This window comes from Balaenoptera musculus, chromosome 5, assembly GCF_009873245.2.
Source record: "Balaenoptera musculus isolate JJ_BM4_2016_0621 chromosome 5, mBalMus1.pri.v3, whole genome shotgun sequence".
Taxonomy (NCBI): Eukaryota; Metazoa; Chordata; class Mammalia; order Artiodactyla; family Balaenopteridae; genus Balaenoptera; species Balaenoptera musculus.
Genome location: NC_045789.1, coordinates 140578389 through 140600802, shown reverse-complemented (window position 1 = coordinate 140600802; position 22414 = coordinate 140578389). Strand labels below are relative to the sequence as shown.

At 57.4% G+C, this 22414-nt stretch overlaps 2 protein-coding genes across 2 annotated transcripts in view; one reads left to right on the top strand and one right to left on the bottom strand.

Moving 5' to 3' along the window:
• Nucleotides 1-643: 643 nt before the first annotated feature.
• Nucleotides 644-2670, bottom strand: TMEM271 (transmembrane protein 271). Its single transcript, XM_036853387.1, has one exon. It carries the CDS (start codon nt 2635-2637, stop codon nt 1519-1521), a length of 1119 nt encoding a protein of 372 aa, XP_036709282.1. The 5' UTR covers nt 2638-2670; the 3' UTR covers nt 644-1518.
• Nucleotides 2671-17439: 14769 nt separating this feature from the next.
• The window catches only part of PDE6B (phosphodiesterase 6B), a 28745-nt gene continuing 23770 nt past the window's right edge, over nt 17440-22414 (top strand). Inside the window, exons 1-3 of the mRNA XM_036853062.1 lie at nt 17440-17945; nt 20755-20907; nt 21206-21295. Coding sequence (XP_036708957.1) covers nt 17478-17945; nt 20755-20907; nt 21206-21295 — 711 coding nt within the window. The 5' untranslated portion in view covers nt 17440-17477. The remainder of the gene's footprint in view (nt 17946-20754; nt 20908-21205; nt 21296-22414) is intronic.

Below are 22414 nucleotides of genomic sequence, written 5' to 3'. Positions count from 1 at the left end.
CTGGCCAGGTCCCGGCTGGATGTGGGCCTCGGTCACCTGGGTACATGGGAACTCGAGCTGCAGGCAGTGCCCTGGGAGCTAAGGAGAGGTCTCACCCAGAGCCTGCACCCGGAAACTACATCTCCAACGCTACATCTGGCTACTTATTCACAGTTAGAAGGGGACCCCTATACACTCTAGAGAGATTACACATTACTTCCTTAGCTTTTGTCACCTCAAGTGTCTTGTGCTGTGCTCACCCTAGCAGAGCACAGAGTGTATCCTCAACTCCTTTTGCAGGAGGCACACACCATTTGGGTCAAGGTGGGGCTCTGCTTAGAGCACGTTCAGAATTAGCAGCACACCTGCCTGGCACCACAATTCCAGCACATGGGAGTTGGATCACCTTTTCCCAAGATTCAGAGCCTGCCTGGCTCCCAGTCAGCCCACAAGACTGGGTGGAAACACACTTCACCATCATCTGGAACACATTTCATATTGCATGTGTAAACATGCACACACATGCATATCCTAATGATTTGAAAGTATGACCTTCACATCAATTAAGGCTATTTAAGGGGTATATTTCAAATGAAATGCTATAATATTCAAAATCACCAGATTAATGAATTAATCAACAGGATAATAATCTTTGCCAGAAAAACTATGACTGTGATTTTCCAGAATAGGATTGGATTGTTCTTATGTATTAACCAAAATAAGCTCAGCTTTGCTGTAAAAACCCCATCGCCAGTTTCCAGAAAAAGAAATGTATGGGACCTGATATACACACAGAAATTTAGTCTCAGAAAGAGGTTGGATTTAGTCAACCAACTAGCATAATACAACTGTTCAAACTCAACATTTGTCTGACCAAATTCAATCATTTCCCCCCAAAACGGATTTGTGTCGACATCCTCTAACCCCAATGTGATGAATATCTCCAATAACATGGCAATTAATTTAATAAAGGAACTCACCAATTTTAAATTGCAATAAATTTACCAAACATTTTCACTGTTTATGGAGAGCTTTACAGTAAGAAAGTATCAACAAAAGCAGGCACATCCGTGTACAAAGTGTTGCTGTTGGGTGCTTCTTCACTTCTTCCATTCCTAAAGGACCAGCTGCTCTGTCTTTCTGTCCTCTCAGCGAGCGTTCTTCCCGCCGCGAAATCACCCTCGCTGGGTGAGCTCTCACTCGGGTCTCGGAGGGCGCCCAGGGAACGCGCCCAGGGAACGGACTTGCCAAAGAGAAGTGCGGTGGGGCGAGCCAACCCCAAAACATTTATTGTAAACTTTAAAATGGAGTCCGGATACGAACAGACACAGAAAAGAAGAGAAACCTCCCAGACACAGAAATAATCATACTGGAGGGCCAGTCTCGTGGCGGGTGGCCCCCAGAGGCGCTGGGCCAGACCGCCCCTGAAGATGCGTCGCCACGGAGAGGCCTGGCTCTGCGCCCCGCCAGCCCCCGACCTCCCTCGCTGCGGCGGCGGGTAGGGAGGCGGCCGCAGTACATCCGGATCGGCCCGGGGGCTCAGCAGGCCCGGCTCGGCTCCCAGGGGCGCGCCGCCTCGCAGGGCGGCCGGCAGCAGTAGGGGTAGGAGGCGTTGAGGTCGGGGTCCGAGGGCGCGTACCCCGGCAGCTCCACAGACGGGTGCCCCCCGCAGCACACCTCCACGCCCGCCTCGTCAAACGCGTGGAAGACGCCCACGTTGATGTAGGAGACCGCGTGGCGCGCCGCGAAGCCCGCGCAGTCCCCCGGGGCGGCGAAGTCCGACTCCTCCGGGGACAGGATGGAAGCCTCGCTCGGCCGCTGCTGCAGCCTCCGCCCCCGCCGGCCCCGTCGGCCCCGCCGCGCCCGGGAGCCTGGCGGCTGCGCACGGAACCCCGGGCCGCCGCGGGGCCGCGCCAGGGCCCGGCCTCCCTTCCGCCGGCCGCGCCGGCCGCGCCGGGCCTGCGAGGACTTGTAGTTCTTGACCAGCAGGAGGCTGAGCAGGCCCAGGAGGCACTCGAGCGAGTTGAAGACGGTGGAAAGCACCAGGCCGCGCTGGTAGTCCTTCAGCTGGCGGCACTTGGCGGACGTGGCGCTGTCCAGGGTGCCGCGGGCGCGCGGCGCGCCGGGGGCCGCGGCCGCAGTGCCCGCGGCCGGGCCAGGGGCCGCGGCCGGCGCGCGCGGGGGCAGGCAGTAGTGGGAGTACTTGCGTTCCACTAGGGACACGGTGTCGCCGTCGATCACGGCGCCCGCGAAGGCGCTGAGGACCCCGAGCATGAAGACGAGAACGCCGAGCAGGAGCAGGTTCTGGCTGTTCACCCGCCCCGAGGGCCCGGCTGCGCTCCCCGGCTCGCCCGGCGCAGCCTCCGGAGCCCCCGCTGGGGCCGCGGGGACCCCGAGCCCCGGGCCCGGCCCCGGCCCCGCGAGGGGGGCGTCCCGGGGCCCGCAGCAGAGCAGGGCGGCGCCGAGCAGCGAGAGGCCGGCGGCCAGCAGCAGCCCCGAGTAGAAGGCGCCGGCGGCCGCCCCCAGCCGGAACGGCTCCCCGCGCAGCTCCGAGCCCAGCGAGAAGCACTTGAGGCCGACGGCGGCGGCACTGAGCGCGCAGGCGAGCAGGAGGCAGGAGGAGAGCGCGGCGCAGGCCCCGCGGACGCTCCACTTCATCCTCCGCGCCCGAGCCGGCCCGCACCCCGCGCGCCCGCCGCCGCCCGCCGCCGCCCCCGCCGCCTGCGCCTCCTCCCGGCGCCGCGCGGCCGGACCGCCGGCCTCCTCCTCATCCTCCCGCGTCCTCCCGGGCCCGCGCCGCCGCCGCCGCCGCCGCCGCCGGAGCCCGCATCCTCCGCCTCCCGCCGCCGCCGCCGACGCGGCCCCGCGCAGGGAACCGATGCGACGCGGAGGACCGCAGGACGCGCGCGCCCACTCCCCAGCCCGCGGTGCCCCTCCCAGGACGTTCAGCTCCCCCCCACCCCACCCGCGGCCCGGTGCGCCAGGCCCAGGCGCCGCCCTCCCCCCTTCCCCCCAACCCCCGTAGCCCCTAGGACACCCCTCTGCCGCCTCCCCAAGGAGAGGTGCCCGCTCGCCGCGTCTCTCCGCCTTCCTCCCCCTATCAGCGCCCCTGGCCTCTCTGGGAACGCCACCCCCCACCCCTGCCTCCCTCCCCTGATGCCCCCAGGCCCCACCTCCGGCACCTCCCACCTCTCGAGACCCTGCCTTTGCGCTCCCCTGGTCACAGGGCTGGGGTCTCACTCCATGCCCACCGGCCTGCTAGAAATCAGGAAGCCTGGGAAGTTAGCTTGGGGGCAGGAATAGGGGCGCCCCGGCGCTGAGGGGCTACGGGGGAGAGCCTGACTGCGGGAGGGGGAAGAGGCGAGTCTGGGGGAAAGCGGAAGAAGGAAGAGCCCGGGGGGGGGGGGCGGGGGGGAAGGAGGTTTGAGTGCGGGGGTGGGGGTGGGGGAAGGGACGGGGAGCGAGGAACTCGGGGGAGGGGTGAGATGAGGGCGGGAGTCCGGATGCGGGGTGGGGGGCAGGGTTTGGAGGAGGAGCTCAAGGGCTGCGACCCTCCGGCGCCGCCCGGGTAGTACCGGCTCGAGGGCGCGGGGGAGGGGGTGGAGGTGCTGCGGAACTGGAGGTGAAGCCTCAGGCAGAACCTTGGAGGAGTCTCGTTGCGCTTTAGTCGCAAAAGCCCTTCTCAAGGATCATGCAGGAATTTCCCCCAGATGCGGGTGCGAGTGAGTTAACTCATCAGAAGGCGGTTCACGGCCTGAGAGCACCGCGGGGGAGGGGGGTGCAGCGCGGGGGAGGGTAAATCGGCTCCTTCCGACCGACGCGGACCGAGAAGAACTCTCGATGAGTGAGAGGAAGGCTTGGGGATGGTTGGGGCGTGGAGATGGCCTTCCCCCAGGCCTCTCTGGGCCCCCAGCCTCCTCCCAGAACCAGACCTGGGAGGGGCGTCTCTGGAAAGCCCTCTGAGGTCCCACCGGGCCGAGCGGCTGGGCCCGCGCCCTCGGCTCTTTCCACACCGTCGCTGCCGCTGCTGCAGCGAGGCACGGGGAGCCGATGACTCACCCTGCCGGCTAATTGCAGCGTTAAATAACTTTGCGCTGGATCCAGGGGAGGCGGGAGTGGCAGCAGCTAGAGAACGCGCTGGGGGAGGAGGGGACGGGGGAGGTGCAGGGGTGCTTTGAGAACACACCCGCGTTCCTGACGCCCGCTTGGCAAGTTCAGGCCTGGGAAGACGTCCCCCAGAACTCACAGCGTCATGCCCCTTCCTTCACAGAGTGTCCAGGGTGCCCGGCGAGCAGGGGCACAAGCCCCCAGAGGCCGCTTGCGTCTGGAGAAAGCCTCACCCGCATTCGCCAGGCAGCCCGCGCGCCGGGGTCCCTCGCCCACGTTTCACGGAAGCCATCTGCCCAGTGAATACATGTGAGCGCCCTTCATGCAGCTCTCTGGACATTTGCGTGGGATTGACTTGAACGTCAGTAGCTGCGCGGAGAAGGAGCAGGTTTGGCGGTATATTTAGCGGGGGGTGCAGATTTTAGAACATCGGCTGAACCTCCTGATTCCGTCCTGTTCCGCATGCATGACGACTTGCCAGAAAAGTAGGGGTAGTGAGCCTTCTTTCACATTTATGGTGTATAGGTTTTAAAAGGACAGTGTGTAAATCAGCTTGTATAATAATCGTGGCACCCACGCGCGTAAGCGGAGTTGCCATGAGCTGACTTCCAATGATTATTTCGGTTTCCAGGGAGACGAGGTTTGCAGCCACCTCCGTGAAGGATGGAGCCGCTTCTCCATTCCCAATGCGGTGCCGCAGCAGCCCGATTGATCAGGCTTTGCGGGGAGAAGGGAGCTGACTCGCCTGGTCCTGCGCCCGGCCTCGAAAGAAGGCCTGAGTCGGCCTGGGCGGGCTGGGGGGCGGGGTCGTGCAGCAGCCTCTCAAATCGAACGACCTGAACTCGGCAGGTCTGTGGTTTAGTATTTCTCCGGGATCTGGCCTCCTCTCCTCCGGAGCTCGCCACCGCCCCCTCTCGCTAGACACTTCCCTCCCCTTGACCACCTCTATGTTCCTTAAATGAGCCGTGCCTCTTCCACAAGCAGGGCCTTGGCATGTGCTGTTGCCTTTTTCTGCTTTATGTTCCCCATGCCACATTCTCAGCCTTTTCATTTCTTAGACCTTAGCTTCAGCTCCCTTAGTCGGACCTAACTTTTGTTGGGTGCCCTCTGTCCTGCCGGCAATGTAAAGAGTGCTCCCCAGGGCTTTCTTGTTCAGTCCTTGCAACAAACCCTGAGGCACCTGGCACTGTGATCCTAACAGAGGCTTCCCACCCAAAATCGGGTGACCTGTGGAGACAGAAGTCAAACCCAGACTCTGTGCCCTCCCCCTGCCCCCCACCACCCTGCCCCCCACCTCCCTGCGCCCCACCTCCCTGCGCCCCACCTCCCTCCGCCCCACCTCCCTGCGCCCCACCTCCCTCCGCCCCACCTCCCTGCACCCCACCTCCCTGCCCTCCAGCTCCTAACAAAGAGTCTCCCATAACAAGCAGGATCTCCCAGTGGTCTCAACGTCTGTCTTCCCGACCAGACTGGGAGCTCGGTGCAGGCAGGGTCCGTGTCCGACTTGTCCCCACCTTCTCCCCATCAGGGCTCGGCCCTGCCCTAGCCGAGCAGAATGGACGAGTGACCAGATGGATGCATGGGTTGATGGCAGCCAACCTGGGGTTGCTCTGTCCTGTGACAGCATCTAATGTCAGTCCAGGTTTGCTCCCAAGGAGAACAGGGCCAGGTGACACAGGCCAGGCCAGCAGGCGGGAGAGGTCCCACCTCCCTGTTGCGGAGAGCTTGTGGAGCTCTGCCGGCAGAGAGCGACCAGCGGGTGTCCTGTCATAAAGTGTCTTGAGCTGTGCAAGTTCGGACTTCATCCTGAGGATGGGGAGACCCTAGAAGGGCCAAAGGATGCTGTGCTGTGTTTTAGAAGCACTGCTTCGAGAAGGCTGGGCTGGGGAAATGGCGGCATGTGGGGGGTCTCGTGCAGGTGGACAGTCCTGCCCCCATCACAGTGTTCATCTCGGGTTTCCCCCCCGCCCGGCCTCCCACCGCCTGGCACTCAGCAGATGGTCAGCTATCTTGCCGAGAGTGTGTCTGTCTCCCCTCTGTGTCCGCAGGAGGGAGGGGCAGAAGTCTGGGGTCCCTGCCATACAAAGTTCACAGGGACCCTGTAACCGCCCACTTTCACAGTGAGCACCTGTGCACCTGAGCTGGTTTCTGACACCTACGACCAGGGGTGTAAATTAAAACAACCCATGCACATTTTGAAAGTTAATTCCATTGCTTTTTGACAGAATCCTTTTCCCCAACCCCTGACCATCTCACCTGTGAAGCTCCTCCCCTCCCAGCCACCCGGCAGCGGCCCGCGGGGACCCTGGCACAGCTGCGGTCCAGGGAGTGACTTGGGGGCCCCACAGTGAACTCTGAGGCAGGGAGCTCACTCCGGAAAGAAGCACCGCCCTCGTGAGAAATGCCCCTCTAGGTGGTGAGGGGCAGGTGGGAAGGAGTAAGTTTTGCAATCACAGACCCTACCACATGCCAAGCAAATCCACAGGGACCCTTGAGTCGCCAGCGCGTGGGACGCATCACTGCCACATTTTAAAAACAGGGCACAGAGAGCAGAGGTGACGATGTTTTTAAACCGTCATGTGTTTTTTTCTGATTACAGAGGTAATCATGTGTCAAGTGAAGAATATTTTCCCTATTAACTTTAAATTGCATTTTAATCTTACATATTTATTAGCATCTAAAATCCAATCTCCTACAGTGTTTACTTCAATTAATTTGGCTGATTCTAATTATTTTTTCTAATTTGTTTTTCATTTAACTTTCCAGCATTTTTATCCTTTGTCTTTTTAACTGGTTAGATGCTCAAATGTTTCTGTTATTAATTCTAAGCCCCTTTTTTTCCCGGAACAATCAATATTGATCTTCACGTGTAGGTGCAGTGTGTGCGTCTCTGTGCCAACGCTGCACAAGTGATGGTTCACGTAAAGCGCTCAGTCTCACAAAACCAGAGCCAGTGAATTATTGGCGATACAGCATGCACTTTACTGTTTTATAAGCTTTTGTCTTGTACAATATAATAGAGCCACAGGAACATCCATAAAATATGCATGGAACAGTTTAATGACATATATGAGCATCTGCGTCCTTGCCACCACATCAGGAAACAGAACACTGAAGATGCAAAGATGCAGCTCGCCCTGCCCTCCCCCAAAGGTTCTGCCGACTTCACTGAAACCACTTCTTTGTGTTTATTTGTACTTTGATCACCTAAGCATGCACCCCTAAACATTTCAGTTTGGCTTTGCCTGTTTTTTGAACTTTATACAAATGGAATCATAGAGCATGATTGTTGCACATCTGGTTTCTTTCATCCAACTGAATGCCTGTTGTTGTGTCTGTAGCTTATCCCTTTTAATGCTGGTACTAAGCCACTGTGCGAATGTGCCACAATTTATTTATCCATTTTACTGATGATGAGCATTTGATTGTTTCTAGTTTGGGGATATTATGAATAAAGCTGTTGTGAACTTTCTTATGCTTGTGCACTGATGCACTTGAGCCTGCATTTTGTTGGATCATGAGTAATGTACATGTTCAGATTTTTGTGTGCGTTTTTATTGAGACACAATTTATGTGCAATAACAATCACTGATTTTAAGTGTTCGATTCAATGAGTTTGGACAACTGTACACATTGGTATGAGTCACCACCACAGTCACAATACAGGACTAGTCCAAACCCTCCACCAAAGTTCCCCTTTTCAGTCATGCTCTCCTCCGCCCCAGGCCCTACATAACTGCTCATCTGATTTCTGTTGCTGTAGTTTTAGTAAAAACTTTCATGCTCCTACAATCATAAAGTATGTAGTCTTTCATGTTTGGCTTCTTTCACTTGACAATGCTTTGTTTTTATTGTTGAGTAGAATTCCACCAAGATTTGACTATCCATTCACAAGATGATGGACATAGTTTGTCCATGTGGAGTTACTATGAGTTAACATTCACGTGCAAGTCTTTTGTGAACATATGTTTTAATTTTTCTTGGGTATATACTTAGGAGTGGAATTGCTAGGTTGTGTCTAACGTTTACATTTAACTTTATAAGAAACTGACTCATTGTTTTCCAGAGTGGCTGTACCATTCCGCACTGCCCTCAGCAGAATGAAAGTTCCCAGCACTCCATCCCCTCACCAAACCTCGGTGTTATCAGCAGTCTTCTTAGTAATGCTGACCAGATGATTTTGATTGGAATTATACTGAACCTATTGATTAATTTGAGCATAAGTGATACGTTAGCAACGTTGAATCTTCTGATCCATGAACAAGGTTTATCTCTACATTTATTTAGGTCTTCATTAATTTCTGTCAATATTTTGTAGTTTTCAGTATACAGGCCTTGCACACATTTTGTTAAATTTACCTTTAAGTATTTTGTATATTTAATCCTTCTGTAAATACTACTTTAAATCATACTTTCTTGTCCAATTGTTTGTTACTAGTATATGGAGATACATTTGATTTTTTAAGTTGCCTTTTAATTCTGTAACCTTGCTAAATTGACTTACGCTAGCAGCTAGTTTTGTAGATTCCTCAACATTTTCTGTATAGACAGTCATATCACAGGTAAGTAGAAACAGTTTTAATGCTTCTTTTCCTACCTGCATGCCTTTTATGTTTTGTTTATTTGTTTGTTTGTTTATTGTGCCTGCACCGCAGCAGGGATCTTAGCTCCCTGACCAGGGAAGCACGGAGGCCTAATCACTGGACCACCAGGGAATTCCCCATTGTTCCTGATTTCAGTGGGAAATCATTTGATTTTTCATCCTTAAGTATGACGCTTTTCTGGAGAAAATTTTCATCAGGTTGAAATCTATTTCGAGTTTTCTGAGAGTTTGTTTAATCATGAACAGGTGATGAGTTTTGTCAATTTGTTGTTGTTGTATTTGTTGAGATTATTATATGGCTTTTCTTTTTCAGTCTGTTAGTATGGTGAATTACATTTATGGCATTCCTAATCTAAATCCCACTTGGTCATTCTCAGGCAAGTAGCATCTATTGCCTATTATCAGGAAGAGAGGTACAGATACTTCTGCCCACTACATCTTGCTTTAGGAGTCACCAAGGAAAACACAATACAGTCAAGCACTCGATGGAACAAGCTTTACGCACACAGAGAAGTGACAGAGCAAAATAACAGCTTCACAAGTGAGTGTTGGTCTCCCATGGCCAGCGGGTCCTTCCCAGCAGCTGATATGTGGCCATTAGCCTGCATGCACCCCGCTTGTGCTGCAGCAGGAGGACCCCGTCTCCTCCCTACAAGGAGCAGATGTGGGGCTGGTCAGGTGCCCTATGGCACACACTCTTAAGCAGAACAAAGGAACACATATTGAGCCTAAAACAGGGGAAAATATTCCCACACAAGGTGACAAGCCCAGTACAGGCTTGAGGACTCTTTACCTCTTGGTGAGGAAGTGCACCAGGCCCAAGGCCCATTGTTATGGGCCAAGTGGGGGATTAAAAGACTGTGTGCACAAGACTGCCTTTCTCAGCAGTCATAATGTGTTGTCCTTTTTATACTGGGGCGGATGTGATTTGCTATTATTTTGTTGAGGATTTTTTTTTTAACATCTTTATTGGGGTATAATTGCTTTACCATGGTGTGTGAATTTCTGCTGTATAACGAAGTGATGTTGAGGATTTTTGTGTCTAGGTTAGTGAGGGATACTATGTTTAGTTTTCTGGTAATGTTTCTGTCTTGTTTTAGTGTCAGGGTGATGCTGCCTTCATAACTGGGTTGCGAAGTACTTACTTTCCCTTTTCTGAAGAATCTGTGTAGAATTGGTATTATTTCTTCCCTAAGTGTTTGGTAGAATTCACTTGTGAAAACGTCTGGGGTTAAAGTTTTCTTTCTGGGATGATTTTAACTATACATTCAATTTTTTTAAACAGTTATAGGGCTACTCAGGTTATATGTTTTTCTTGATAAGCGTTAGTAGTTTGTGTCTTTTGAAGAATTTGTCTACTACATTTAAGTTTCCAGATTTGTTGGCATAAAGTTGTCCACAATATTCCCTTTTAAGTGTGATTTTTATTATATGTAAAATATATCTCAATAAAGCTGAAAGAATAAAATGTTTAAAACTTAAAAAAAAATTTTATGTCTGTAGGATCTGTAGTGAAATTCCCTCTTTCATTCCTGATATTGATAATCTGTGTGCTTTTTGCTTGATCAGTTTGGCTAGAGGTTTGTCAGTTTTTGACCGTTTGCAAAAACTAGTTTCCGGTTTCATTATTTTCTTTATTTTTTGTTTTATATTTCATTGATTCTGCTCTTTTATTTTCCCCCTTTTTTTCTGCTTACTTTGGCTTTAGTTTGCTCTTTTTTTTTCTGGTTCTGATTTGAGACCTTTCTTCGTTTCTTACATAATCCTTTAAGGCTATAAATTTCCCTTTAAACATTGCTTAGTGGCTTACATCAACACTGAGTGAATTGAATCCCTTAGTTTGAACTTGAATTCATAAAAGAAAATTCACTTTTTCTTTACATGCCCCCATAACTTTTTAAGGTGGTACCTGATGGAAGATACTAGAAGGTAGTACTCAAACTGAAAGACAGGAGCTGGGAGAACAGATGGATGGTGGATGGAGGGATAGGTAGGGGACTTCACTGATAGTCCAGTGGTTAAGAATCCACCTTCCAGTGCAGGGGGCACGGGTTCGATCCCTGGTTGGGGAACTAAGATCCCACATGCCGCGAGGCAGCTAAGCCTGTGCGCCGCAACTACCGAGCCTGCGAACCACAACTAGAGAGAAGCCCACGCACTGCAACGAAGATCCCAACACAGCCAAATAAATAAATAAATAGGATAAGTGGATAAAATAAAATGCAAGATGGAATAGCACCAGTGGTGACAACGTGTCATGAACTGGAGAACAGGATTAACTCAACTCCGATCTGCGGTTAAAAAGGAAGTTAACTTCTTGTGTTGTGCTGGGGTAGTAATCAGCCTCAGATGAGAGTGGCTTACAACCATCAAAGTATCCCTCACTCATATTTCATGGTTGCAGGAGGCTGTGGTCTGTCTTCTTCATTCTAGGACCCCAAATAGCCCCTTTGGGGATGTGACGCGTTCATAGAAGAGGGATAAAGGGCCCTGGAGGCCCCCACGACTGCTGAGAAGTGCCACTCTTGCTTCCTTCCACATTCCATTAGCCAAAGCCACAGGTCAGTGGCCTGAGGTCAGTTGCAGGGATGTGGGGGTGGAGCTTAATCCTCTTACCAGACTGCCGGCCACTGCTTTTGCAATCCCCGCTGGGCAGTAGTATTTTATCCCAACTCCTTACTTGTCACCTTATGTGCAGCCACGGCTTCTTCTGAGCAGACTGATCCTTTGAACCAGAATATTCTGTCACAGGGCTTTTCAACGTTCCTCTTGGCCCTTGGGTCTGTGATCATCACCTGAGTTTTCTGTCTCAGTCAAGCATACGTCCCGTCTGAGGGGAGGGCCCATCCCTCTCAGCTTGTTTCCTGTGCATTCAGACACTTCCCACGGTGAGTCTCACTCTGAGATTCACGCTCAGGCCGCAGAGCCTACTGGTCTGTTTCTCTGCGGAGCCCGGGCTCACACGATAACAGCCGAATTTCCCCCACCGGTTGAGAAAAGCTGCTCACAGGGCTGAATGGACACCCGCTGGGTAGGGTGGGTTCCGGGCCGTCCCCTCAAGTTCTCGGCGCTTCCCTCCTCTGGGCTTGGCCCTGCCCTCAGACTTGCCTTCCCCAGTGCAGCCACGACTGGGCAACCACTGTGCGTGTCCCAGAGCAAAGAATCATGACTGGCCAGCATGGCCCGGGTGCTTCCCTCTGCACCGGCGGCAGTTGCCAGGAAACATTCGAGGCAGCTCCAAGCTGGCCCCCAGCCAGTCTCTGGCCCCAAGATGAGGCTGGCTTAGACCAGGCCAACTACAGTCCACAGCCAAACCTGGCCCACCACCTGCGTTAGCCTCGTGGGGCTGCCCTAACCGAGTACACCACGTGGGGGCTTGAACAGTTTATTATCTCTCAGTTCTGGAGGCCAGAAGTCCAGGCCTCTCTCCAGCTCCGGTGGGGGCTGGCTGCCCTTGCGCCCCTTGGTTGCAGACACAGCACCGCAGTCTCTGTCTCCGTCCACGAGTGGCCTTCTCCTCTGTGCTTCTTCTTACAGAGACACCACCCACCCTAGTCCAGTAGGGCTCATCTTAAATGGGTTACATCAGCAAAGACTTTATTTCCAAATAGATTCCCATTCACAGATTCCAGGTTAAAAAAACAAAAGGCAGAAGTTAATTCACCAAGGCCTTCTTTACAGTTTTAAACAGAAAAGACTGTGGTACCTGTGGTACCAAGGGGATGCCTGCTCCTACTCCGCTGCCCCCCTGAGCCCTCCATGTGCCCCTCTCAACCCCCCCCCATGGAGGCGGAATGCTACTTGGTTGGCAGTCACAGCCATAGGTCCTTTTTTGGTTGAGCTAAGTGAAGCTATTAAAATTCTGTAAGCTTGAGGGATCCCATCTCTTCTGCCCCTGGATCCATGTAGGTAATGGCCCGGGAGGCCCTTACCTGGGAGGCAGGCAGCATTAGCTAGGCCACCTGGCAGCACCCGAGGCCACGCCTTCTCTGGAGGGCTGGCAGCAACAAAGGTGATAGTCCCCTCCATCCGCTCTCTCAGCTGTTCCAGAACTGGGGCGGAGAACAAGGCAGCATTAAATCCCCCTCAAAACTCAAACAGGAACATCCTAAATGTCCATGAATAGGAGACTAATTAATTAAATAAGTGTGGAACCTCCACAAAATGGAATTCTGTGCAGCCACCAAAAACGGTGATGGGCAGGCCAGAAAGGGCCGGTGCCCTGGGTCCCAGGACAGAATCGCTGGCTGGGACTTGTGTGCAGAGGGGGGGCAACGTCGCCAGCAAAGCTCCTGGCGGGAAGCGGCGCCAGTGGGCATGGCTGCATCTGCCCCTGGACCCGACACAGCCCCTCCGTGGGAGGTGGCAGGGCGAGCCTCTGCACTGCCAGCTCTCCGACGACACGTGGTTTCTTAGGTTACTTCTAACATGTCCCATTCAGCTGGAGAGCTGCCTCCTGTTGGGTGGTGACCCACTGGGAACACTGCGTGAGGCTCCCACTGTGGCCCCTGGGGTTGTCGCAGTGCCCCAGGCCCTCCCTCTGGTCCACCTCACCCCCTCTGACCTCCCGCCTGGGGCTGGGGGGGGGGGGCACAGTCCCCCTTGGCCGCTTCTCCTGCCACTTCTGGCCGAGGGTGGACCGCCACCCCATGGCAGGGCGCCAGGGTTTCTGAATGGCAGAATGGCTGCCCACAGGGCTGGGGTGCCCCTGAGGGTGTGGAAGCTCACTCCCCACGGGGCAGGGCTTGGCCAATGGGAAGCGGGAAACCGGAGGAAAAGAGGAGATCAAGTCCCCTCCGTCCTCCTTCCTCCTTCCTCAGCTGTCCTGGGGCACGTGGCCGGATGGTCACACCTGATGCTCGGCCAACTGTGTCTGTGGCTCCTTGGGAACCAGGGTTCACTCTCCATCCACCCCCACTGCCCCCGGGATCGTAGCTCTCCTGTGAAGTATTTGCCCCCGGCTCTGTTTTCAGGGAATCAGCCACGCACAACAGGACAAGACGCCCCAAATCTTAATGGCTTAAGCAACTTCCTGTCTCATGATCTGTGGGTCACTCATTTGGACAGGGCTCAGCTGGGCAGTTCTGCCAGTCTCACCTGAGGTCACATTGGGGCCGTGGTCAGCTGGCAGCTGGCCTGAGGCGGGATGGTCTAAGATGTCCACACTCATACGTCTGGCAGTGGGGCCGGCCCCTGGCTGTGGGCCGGGGCCCCTCCGTACACCCCACCTCCTGCCTGCCGCGGGGGACCGGCTCACAGGAACTTCAGTCACCCCGAGCCTCCCTGGGGGCACCACAGATCCTGCTGGGATGGGACGTGTTCTGCCTCCTGCCCCTGCCCTCTGTGCTCTGGGCGGCTCGTGGTGCTGGCCCCCCAGCCTCACCCCCGGTAGGTGTGTGGTCCCGTTTGGAGGTCCCCTCACCCCATGCCGGGCTCAAGCACATCAAGGCCCGAGTCCGTGCCACACTGAAGATGATGACAAAACATGAGTGAGGAAGTGCCAGTTTCCCCTGGACACCACCACCCAAACGCCAGGCAACAGCCCTGCTTTCTCTTCTCCGTCTGACGTTGTTTTCTACCCATGTTTTGGCTCCTCCAGATCAACACAGACCCCAGATGGGTGGCCACCTCGCCCCCGTCCCACTGCTCCCAGCTCTGTGCCCCCTCCCCCCAGGCCCCCGCGAGGTTGACCTCTGTTCTCTCCCCAGTCCCAGCCTCCCTGCCCAGCCCTCCGCGGCCTGCTTAGTGGGCCCTCACCATGCACTACGCCCGCGCCACACCCTTCATGTCGCCACTGCTCACAAAAACACATGGCAAGGTGCTTGTCGGCTACAGCCTGCCCCGGAGTCAGGCAGCAGGTGGGGGCGGGGATGCATGGGTCAGAGTCTGAGCGGCTCCCCCTCACCCCACCCCCCCCCCGTTAGCATCCGTCCTTTCACGGCGGGACCGCTACCACCTCCCCGTCATCTCGCCAGCGAAACCACCCTGTAAAAGGTCTTAATGGAGGTGTCCATTTTCTGCACCACAAATTTCATGAGATTTCTGAATGGGAACTCCGATTTTCTCATCCTTTCCACCTCTTGCCATTCCTCTTGACTGGTTAATTTTAATTTCAGGGCATTTGCTCCTTGTGAAATTGCATCCTCTCCACAGTTTGGGACAAGAACCTAGAACTCTCTCCACGTAATAGCTATTGAGACACGCCTTGCTGTAAATGGCTCCCAGGATGGGCTTGCTGATAAAATCCCACATGATGATGATGTAAAATTAGCAGGACCCTGGTGAAGGAGCAATCCCATTTCTCCTCAAACGCCCTCCAGGTTCACCTGTGGAGAAGTTACCTGTCGTATCCGATGGACCCTTGAACACAGGTGTATGTCACGTGTGCACCCCACAGGTGCAGCACCTCACAGGTGCATCTCAAAGGTGTATCTCACAGGCGCACCTTACAGGAGCCCCTCCAGACACACCTTTCTGGACACCTTGCAGGCACCCCTAAGTGGTGCATCCAACGGCATCGAGTCCACCCCTGGGGGCCGCTCAGGGGCCCAGGCACCACCAGTGGGCACCTTGAGAAGTGAGAGGGGAGGAGCACTGCAGGTGAGGCGGCTGGGCACTTACACCCCCGGAGCCACGCGCCCAGGGCTCCTCAGGGCACTAACGCCGGGGCCTCTGCTCCCACACCTGCAAGCACTTGAGGGCTGGGGGCAGCGAGACCCCCCAGTAGCTCACTCACTGCCCCCCGTGTCCCCCAAGAGTGCTCCCCAGGCACTCTGCGCTGAAGCCCCACCGAGCCCCTCCAGCGGCGGTGCCTCTGAGCCCAGGGCCGTGCCCCCAGCCCCGCCAGAAGCGGGTGCGCGCCTCACACAGGTGAGCGCCACGCCCACGCCCCGCCCTCTTCAGCCCCGCGGGGAGGGGAGAGGAGAGGAGCACATGCAGGGAGGGGGGGGCCCCGGGTCGGGTGAGCGGAGGGTCTGGGAAGCATCCCCGCAGCGGCCCGCTCGGCCAGATGGCTGCCTCGTCGGCACTGGCCTCACATGCAGGCGTGACCTGGACTCCAGCTCTAGGGGCTCTGGAAGCCGTCTGGGGCTGAATTCAGAGCGCGGTGACCACAGCCCTGGCCGCAAAGCCAAGCACCAGCGCCCGCCCACAGCACCACCCACAGGCGTGTGGTTGTCCCTCGGCCCCAGTTACACTCACTGTTTTCAGGGAAGTGGGGGACCTCAGAGCAGATCCGTGAAAAGAACCTGCTGGTAACTCAGCAGAGGCAGGAACGTCGCAGCCCGAGGCCAGTGCCCACGCTTGGCCCGCTGGGCCCACTGTGGCCGGTACAGCTGCCGGGAGCCCGCCAGGGCCCACGGGGAAGGCTCCCTGGAACGGACTCGTGCAAGCCAAGGGGCGCAGGGCCCATGCGCAAACGTGCGCGTGCACGTCTCTACCAGCTCAGTGCACACAAACCGTGCCTCCCAGTTCAGAGCGTGGTAACAATATAGACACAGGCAGCATGAGAAAGACAAAGAAACTTCAGGCTCTTTCCCTCCGGGTCCTCGGTGACTCCTGGTTCCAGCTGAGCTGCTCTGCTCCCGTCTCTCGCGGGTGGCCAGCATCCCTCTGGCTGCTGCAGAAGGTGAGCCCAGAACGCCAGGCCCCCCCAACCTTCGTGAGTGGTGTGCACGGCTGGTCACACACGCGTGACAGTGTGATGTGTCACACCGTGGACAGAGCTCCCACCCCCAGCCGTCCAGCAGTCCCCGGGCACACGTGCACACTCACGCACGCACGCACCCTCGTCCTCATGCGCACCCAGCACCCCCACACATGTAAGCACACACACGTATGCACACACATCTGCACGTGGTTTCTTGTGTGACGTGAGAGTCAGACTGACCTGGGATGAGTCCTCCAGTTGTAACCCCCGACATTTCTGATCGCATCCTGGCTCACCGGGAGGCTAATCGCCGTCTGACTCGGGGGAGGACGGCCGTGGCTTCAGCCGGAGGAGCTTGCTGCCATCTGGGCCCGTGGGTCCCCGATGGAGGCACGGACGCTCAGGAATGATCCCGTCTGTAAAATATGGCAGTGCCGTCAGTGCAGCTGCGGGTCCTGTGCAAGGAGAGGGTCCAGCAGCGTGAATAAGGGTCCCAATACGTAGGAATTAGGCCGAGAAGGGAGATGCGTGGTGGGCATTCGCCAAGACCATTTCTAACTAAGGATGCTGGCTCTTAACAGACAAGAGCCGCCTCTTCACCACATAGGAGAAGGGAAAGTCTGTGCAGAACCCCCTATGGTCCCGCTTCCACATCTTCCTCCCTTCTCCCCACTTCCTTCCGTGGGCGTGGGCAGCACCGTCGGGGGGGTCCCTCCACCTCCCCGAGGCAGAGCTGGTGCCCTGCCACCCCACAACACCTGAGCCCGACTCTGGGGGCCCAAGAGACTTGGAGCTACCTGTCGGCCCATCCCAAGTCCTCGGGCGGCCGCTCGGGCAGAAGGGGTCATGGCACTCCGGGGGTTACCCCTCTCCAGGGGTTGGGTGTGAGGGCCTATCCCAGCGCCCAGAATCCCTGCCTCAGGCAGAAGGCCTGAGCTCTTACACTGCAGCCCCCGGTCTAGGGGCTCTGGTTTTCCCAGGAAGCGGGCAGTCCGGGGCCTGGGGGTGGGGGGAGGGCAGGCATGGGCGAGTCAGCTGGTGCGGTAATCATCGCTAAGAAAGGCTTTGCTGATGACAGTGTTTGCTGCAGGGCCTGGTGCGCTGGGGGCCGGCGCTCCTCCAGTCGGGAAGCCAGGCACCATGAGCCTCAGTGAGGAACAGGTGCAGGCGTTCCTGGACCAGAACCCCGGCTTCGCGGACCAGTACTTCGGGAGGAAGCTGAGCCCTGAGGCTGCGGCCAGCGCCTGCGGGGATGGGTGCCCGGCGGGCTGCACCAGCTTCCAAGAGCTGTGCCAGGTGGAGGAGAGCGCGGCCCTGTTCGAGCTGGTGCAGGACATGCAGGAGAGCGTGAACATGGAGCGGGTGGTCTTCAAGATCCTGCGGCGTCTGTGCGCCATCCTGCATGCCGACCGCTGCAGCCTCTTCATGTACCGCCAGCGCAACGGCATGGCCGAGCTCGCCACACACCTCTTCAGCGTGCAGCCCGGCAGTGTCCTGGAGGACTGCCTGGTGCCTCCTGACTCCGAGATCGTCTTCCCGCTGGACATTGGGGTCGTGGGCCACGTGGCTCAGACCAAGAAGATGGTGAATGTCAAGGATGTGACGGAGGTGGGTCCTGGGTCTCGTGGGAGTTGGCGAAGGGTTCCCACAGGCCCCGAAGGACGGGTCAGCCCACTAGCTGTGAGGGGACCCTCGGCTTTTAGGAAGGCGGCCAGAGAGGCAAGTGGAACAGGTCCAGGCCAGAGCTCGCGGGAAGGAAGGAGGCCCTGAGGTGGCTGCGAGGGCGGCCTGGGCAGGCCCTGCTGCCTCCTTGACCTATGATTCCCTGGATGGGGGTTTGGGGAGGACGGGGTCTGAGCAGGGGCTGGCGCAGAGGCCCAGAATGGAGGGGCCAGTGGACCCCAGAGCCCTAACCATACTGCTCACTGGGGCGAGCAAGTTTGGGTGTTCAGGAGAAGCTGATCCAGGTTCCCCGGTAGTCCAATGATTAGGACTCAGCGGTTTCACTGCCGCCGCCTGGGTTCAGTCCTGGAACTGAGATCTGCAAGCATCACAGCCAAAAAAAAAAAAAAGAAGCAGCAGCTGGTCCAGGAGGGGGCAGGAAGGGTGGATGCAGTGCCTGGAGCGGAGAAGTCTGGGAGGACAGGTTCTGGCTGGATGGGAGGGAGGGAGAGGCCAATGACACTTCTGGGGGTGGGGCGGGGCGCCGGGAGGACAGATGCCCCAGGGGAGAAGGGGGCTGGGACTGGGGGGACCACGCCTGTTGGACATGTGTGAGGGGCAGGGCCCCGAGGGGGCGCAGGGAGAGCCGGCTGCCTTCTCCCGTCCCCTCCGTCCCACCTCGGAGAGGGCCGCTGGTATGGCCTGGGAGCGGGAAGCAGGAGCCTTGGGCTGGCTCACCTCCTCCACTTTTCTGTGAAGGAATCCAGAGGGCGTTACCCAGCGGGACAGACCTCCGCCAAAGCAGCCAATATCCCCTCGTCCCTGGAGACAAACGGACTTGTGGACGGACCCCCAGACCCCTGGCTCCTTGGCTGCAATCCTCTTAAACTTATCTGCTCAAACAAGCCTCAGTCCAGCGACCTGAATATAGTAATCTCTCAGATTAGCTTCATCTTCACTTCCTTTTTAGGAAATGGGTCACCCGTGAATTGGAATATCAGGAGCATAAATTACCAGGAAAAAAAGTTCGGCAGGAATGGGGGGGCTACAACGAGCGCCTCCCCTGCTCCTCCCTCCCTCCTGTTTCTCCCTCCCCCCCCCGCCCCCCCCCCGCCGCCTCTCCCACACTACATCTTGCCCCCTCCCTTCTTTGAGCCTCCAGCTGCGCCCCCACCTGTGCTGCTGGTGTCTCTGAGGGTCTGGTTCAAACTGCCTGTGCCCGCCCAGGGGCGGGACTGTCTCTCCCTGGGGCTCAGCTTCCCTTCCAGCCTTCACCCGGACGGCTCCCTCTGATGCTTCCCCAACTGCCCAGCACAGGTAGATGCCTCCTTCATGGGGCAGGGGCATGGCACTGGCCTTAATCCTCAGGGCTATGCTGGGTCTCGTTTGTCATAGCTGCAGTGGAACAGAGACCAGAGTCAAAATCAGCAAAAAATCGAGTTTCCAATAAGTGTATCATGAAGCCCAGATGTCACTTTATGGAGGGGAAACTGAGGCAGAGCCTGTGTCCCACCGTGGCGGGGGGGTGTGGACAGCGGTGGCCAGAGGGGGTGCCGCAGGGCTGTGATGTCACCCTGCCACCCCTCTGTGGCCCCTGAGACCCCGGGGCTCATGGGGAGGCGGCCGGGCAGGAGGTCCCAGAAGGCTCAGCAGGGGCGCCTGGCTTGGCAGTAGTCTCTGAAACCGCGTCATGGGGTTCCGGCATGTCACCGAGGCATCTAGACCCTGTCGAGGTGGGCGGCTGGCTGTGGGAGGAAATTCCCAGGAGCCGGGATGGCTCAGATCAGGGAGAAGGGGGCAGGACTGAGCAAGCCAGGCCGAGCACAGTTGGGCCAGGAGGCGGGGGGGGGCGGGGGGGGGGGCCCAGGGACGCTGTGGTGACCAATGACTGGGTCTGGGCAGTGGAAGCAGAGAGCTGGGGGCACTTGAAAGAAGTGGGTTGGGCCGGAGGGGCAGGGAAGCACCAAGGCCCGGGTCCTCTCTGTGGGGCGGAGGGTGGATGCCAGTCCTCGGAATGGGGGCGGGGCGGGCAGGCGTTTCTGGCAGTGCGATTCAGGGGCAATGGGCCTGAGGCTGGTCACACTCAGTCAGCTGGGCCTGGACAAAGCTCAGATGAGCTGCCCCCTGAGGAGACAGACCTAAGAGCCCGTCAACCGGCCCCTGACCAGGGAGCGGCCCCGAAGAGCCGCTCTAAGGCCGGGAAAACCCGCCCTGGGGGCCAGAGTCGGGCAAAGGTCTCATGGCGGGGGCAAGAAGCCCGCTGGAGCGGGGCCCAGGAGACGCCCCCCGGGGCCTGGCAGATAGGTCCTGGGTATGGGAGCTGGCCCACAGTGGCTGAGGGCAGCAGGAGACGGCAGCCTGGACTAGGCGGGGCTTGGGGGCAGGTGGACCAGACAGACTCAAGAGGCATCTAGAAGGCCAGTCGGCCAGACGGCGGCAGATGTGGGAGGAGCTAGGTCTGCCCGCAGCCCAGGGGGGCGTGCAGAGCCTGCAAGGACTCTGCAGCGCCCGTGGATCGAGAGCTGGGGGTCACTCGCTCTGAGATGGGGTGATAGAGACTGAGCCAGGCTGGAGCCCCGAGGACAGGCCATTGGCCATGTCCTCATGTGCTACCCAGGCTCCTGATACCGGGGCATGGCCACCTGGGTCTCAGCACTGCCCTGGGCAGCTTAGCCCTGACCCCCAGGGACCAGGGAGACCAAGACTCCAGGTCCACAGAACGACGGCCTCTCCCTTCTCTCCTCTTGCCTCGCAGTGTCCCCACTTCAGCTCCTTTGCTGATGAGCTGACCGACTATGTGACAAGGAGCATCCTGGCCACACCCATCATGAATGGCAAAGATGTTGTGGCTGTGATCATGGCTGTGAACAAGCTGGACGGCCCGTGTTTCACAAGTGAAGATGAAGGCGTGAGTGTCAGGGAGCCCTCTGGACGCGCACACCCGTCTGTCCCTGAGTCTCACAGTCCTGTGCCTGGCGGGGCCCGTGCCTGGCAGGTGATGTCTGTGTAGGCACCTCTCCTAGGCTTGGCTCCGAGGGCCCACCTATGCATCTTGTGTGTACAAGTCCATGGCCCGCGGGCTGAGGTCCATGCTGCGTGTGCGCCCCCTCCTCCAGGCAGCTGGGTGTCTCCTCCACAAACGCACACCTGGGCACGCATCTGAAAACCAGGGTTTTTACCTGCTGTTGTCACCACTCCTGTTTCAGGTTTTTCTGAAGTATCTGAACTTCGGGACGTTAAACCTGAAGATCTACCACTTGAGCTACCTGCACAACTGCGAGACACGCCGAGGCCAGGTACCCGCACGTGCTGCCAGCCAGGGCACCCCCGCCGGCTCCAGGCCCTCCGGGCTGCCTGAGCGTGTCCAGGTCCCCCCATCCTGGTCTCTCTGGACAGAGGCACATGGTTCTGTGGGCACCTGGGCAGCCGAGGGAGAGGGCCCGGGGCTTTCGTGGTTGTGGACGCGGAGCTGTGAGTATACCGAGCTGAGGGCAGGGAGGCCGGGTGCCTTGCCCTCTGGCCCCAGGGCTGTGACCACCTGCAAACATGGGCGTCAGCATTCCTCCTTAGAAGCTGCCTCAGACCTTCTGCGGAAGGAGCAGGGGTGGGTTATGAACATAGAGCTGGGCAGAGTGTCCCACCACTCCGCAGCCGAGCCTCCCGGGGGGCTCTGCCTCTGGCCACGCAGGGGAGCAAAGGCTTCCAGGACTGGAGTCTGCCTCCCCCTGAGGGAGGAGGCCTGGGGGCCCCGGGGGGACACGGCGCTCCACCCTCTGTGGCCCGAGCGGAAGGCGGTGGGGGGGCGGACACGGTGGGGAGGGGAGGGCGTGAGAGAGGGCCCTGGGCCGGGCCTGAGGCCGCGGAGCAGCTGGAAGCCTGCGGCCAGCTGGACTGCAGCGCGGGGCTGGGAGCGGGGCCTCGGGGCCCACTGAGGGCTCCGGAGTGCACGTGGAAAGGCCACCGGGCGGACCCTGAGCCCCACGCTGTGGGGACGGGGTTGCACGGGGGATTTATTAGGCCCGCTTCTTTCTTTCTGCGGTCGTTTGTCTATCAGTCTGGACTCACGGGTGTTTCCAGCACGACCTGACTGATTTCTTTGCTCAGCTTGTTTTCTCAGCAGCTCCTGTGCCCTCTGACATGTCCATCGACCCCATTTGTTTGGTTGTTTGGTGGGTGGATTTTTTTGGTTTGGGGGCTCTGCACATCCTTATTCTCTGGCACTACAAAATGCTTCAGTCTCATTTGTATTTTCCGGCCCAGTCCTGGAATTAGCCATTCCTCAAGGAGTACTGGTTCTTTTTGCTGGAGACGGTCTTAGAAACAACGACCTGGGCACCAGGTGTGATCTTGGCTTAGCGTGTCATAGCTTCTAGGCCCTCTCAGCTGACGGAGCGAGGAGATAGGTGTGTGTCTAC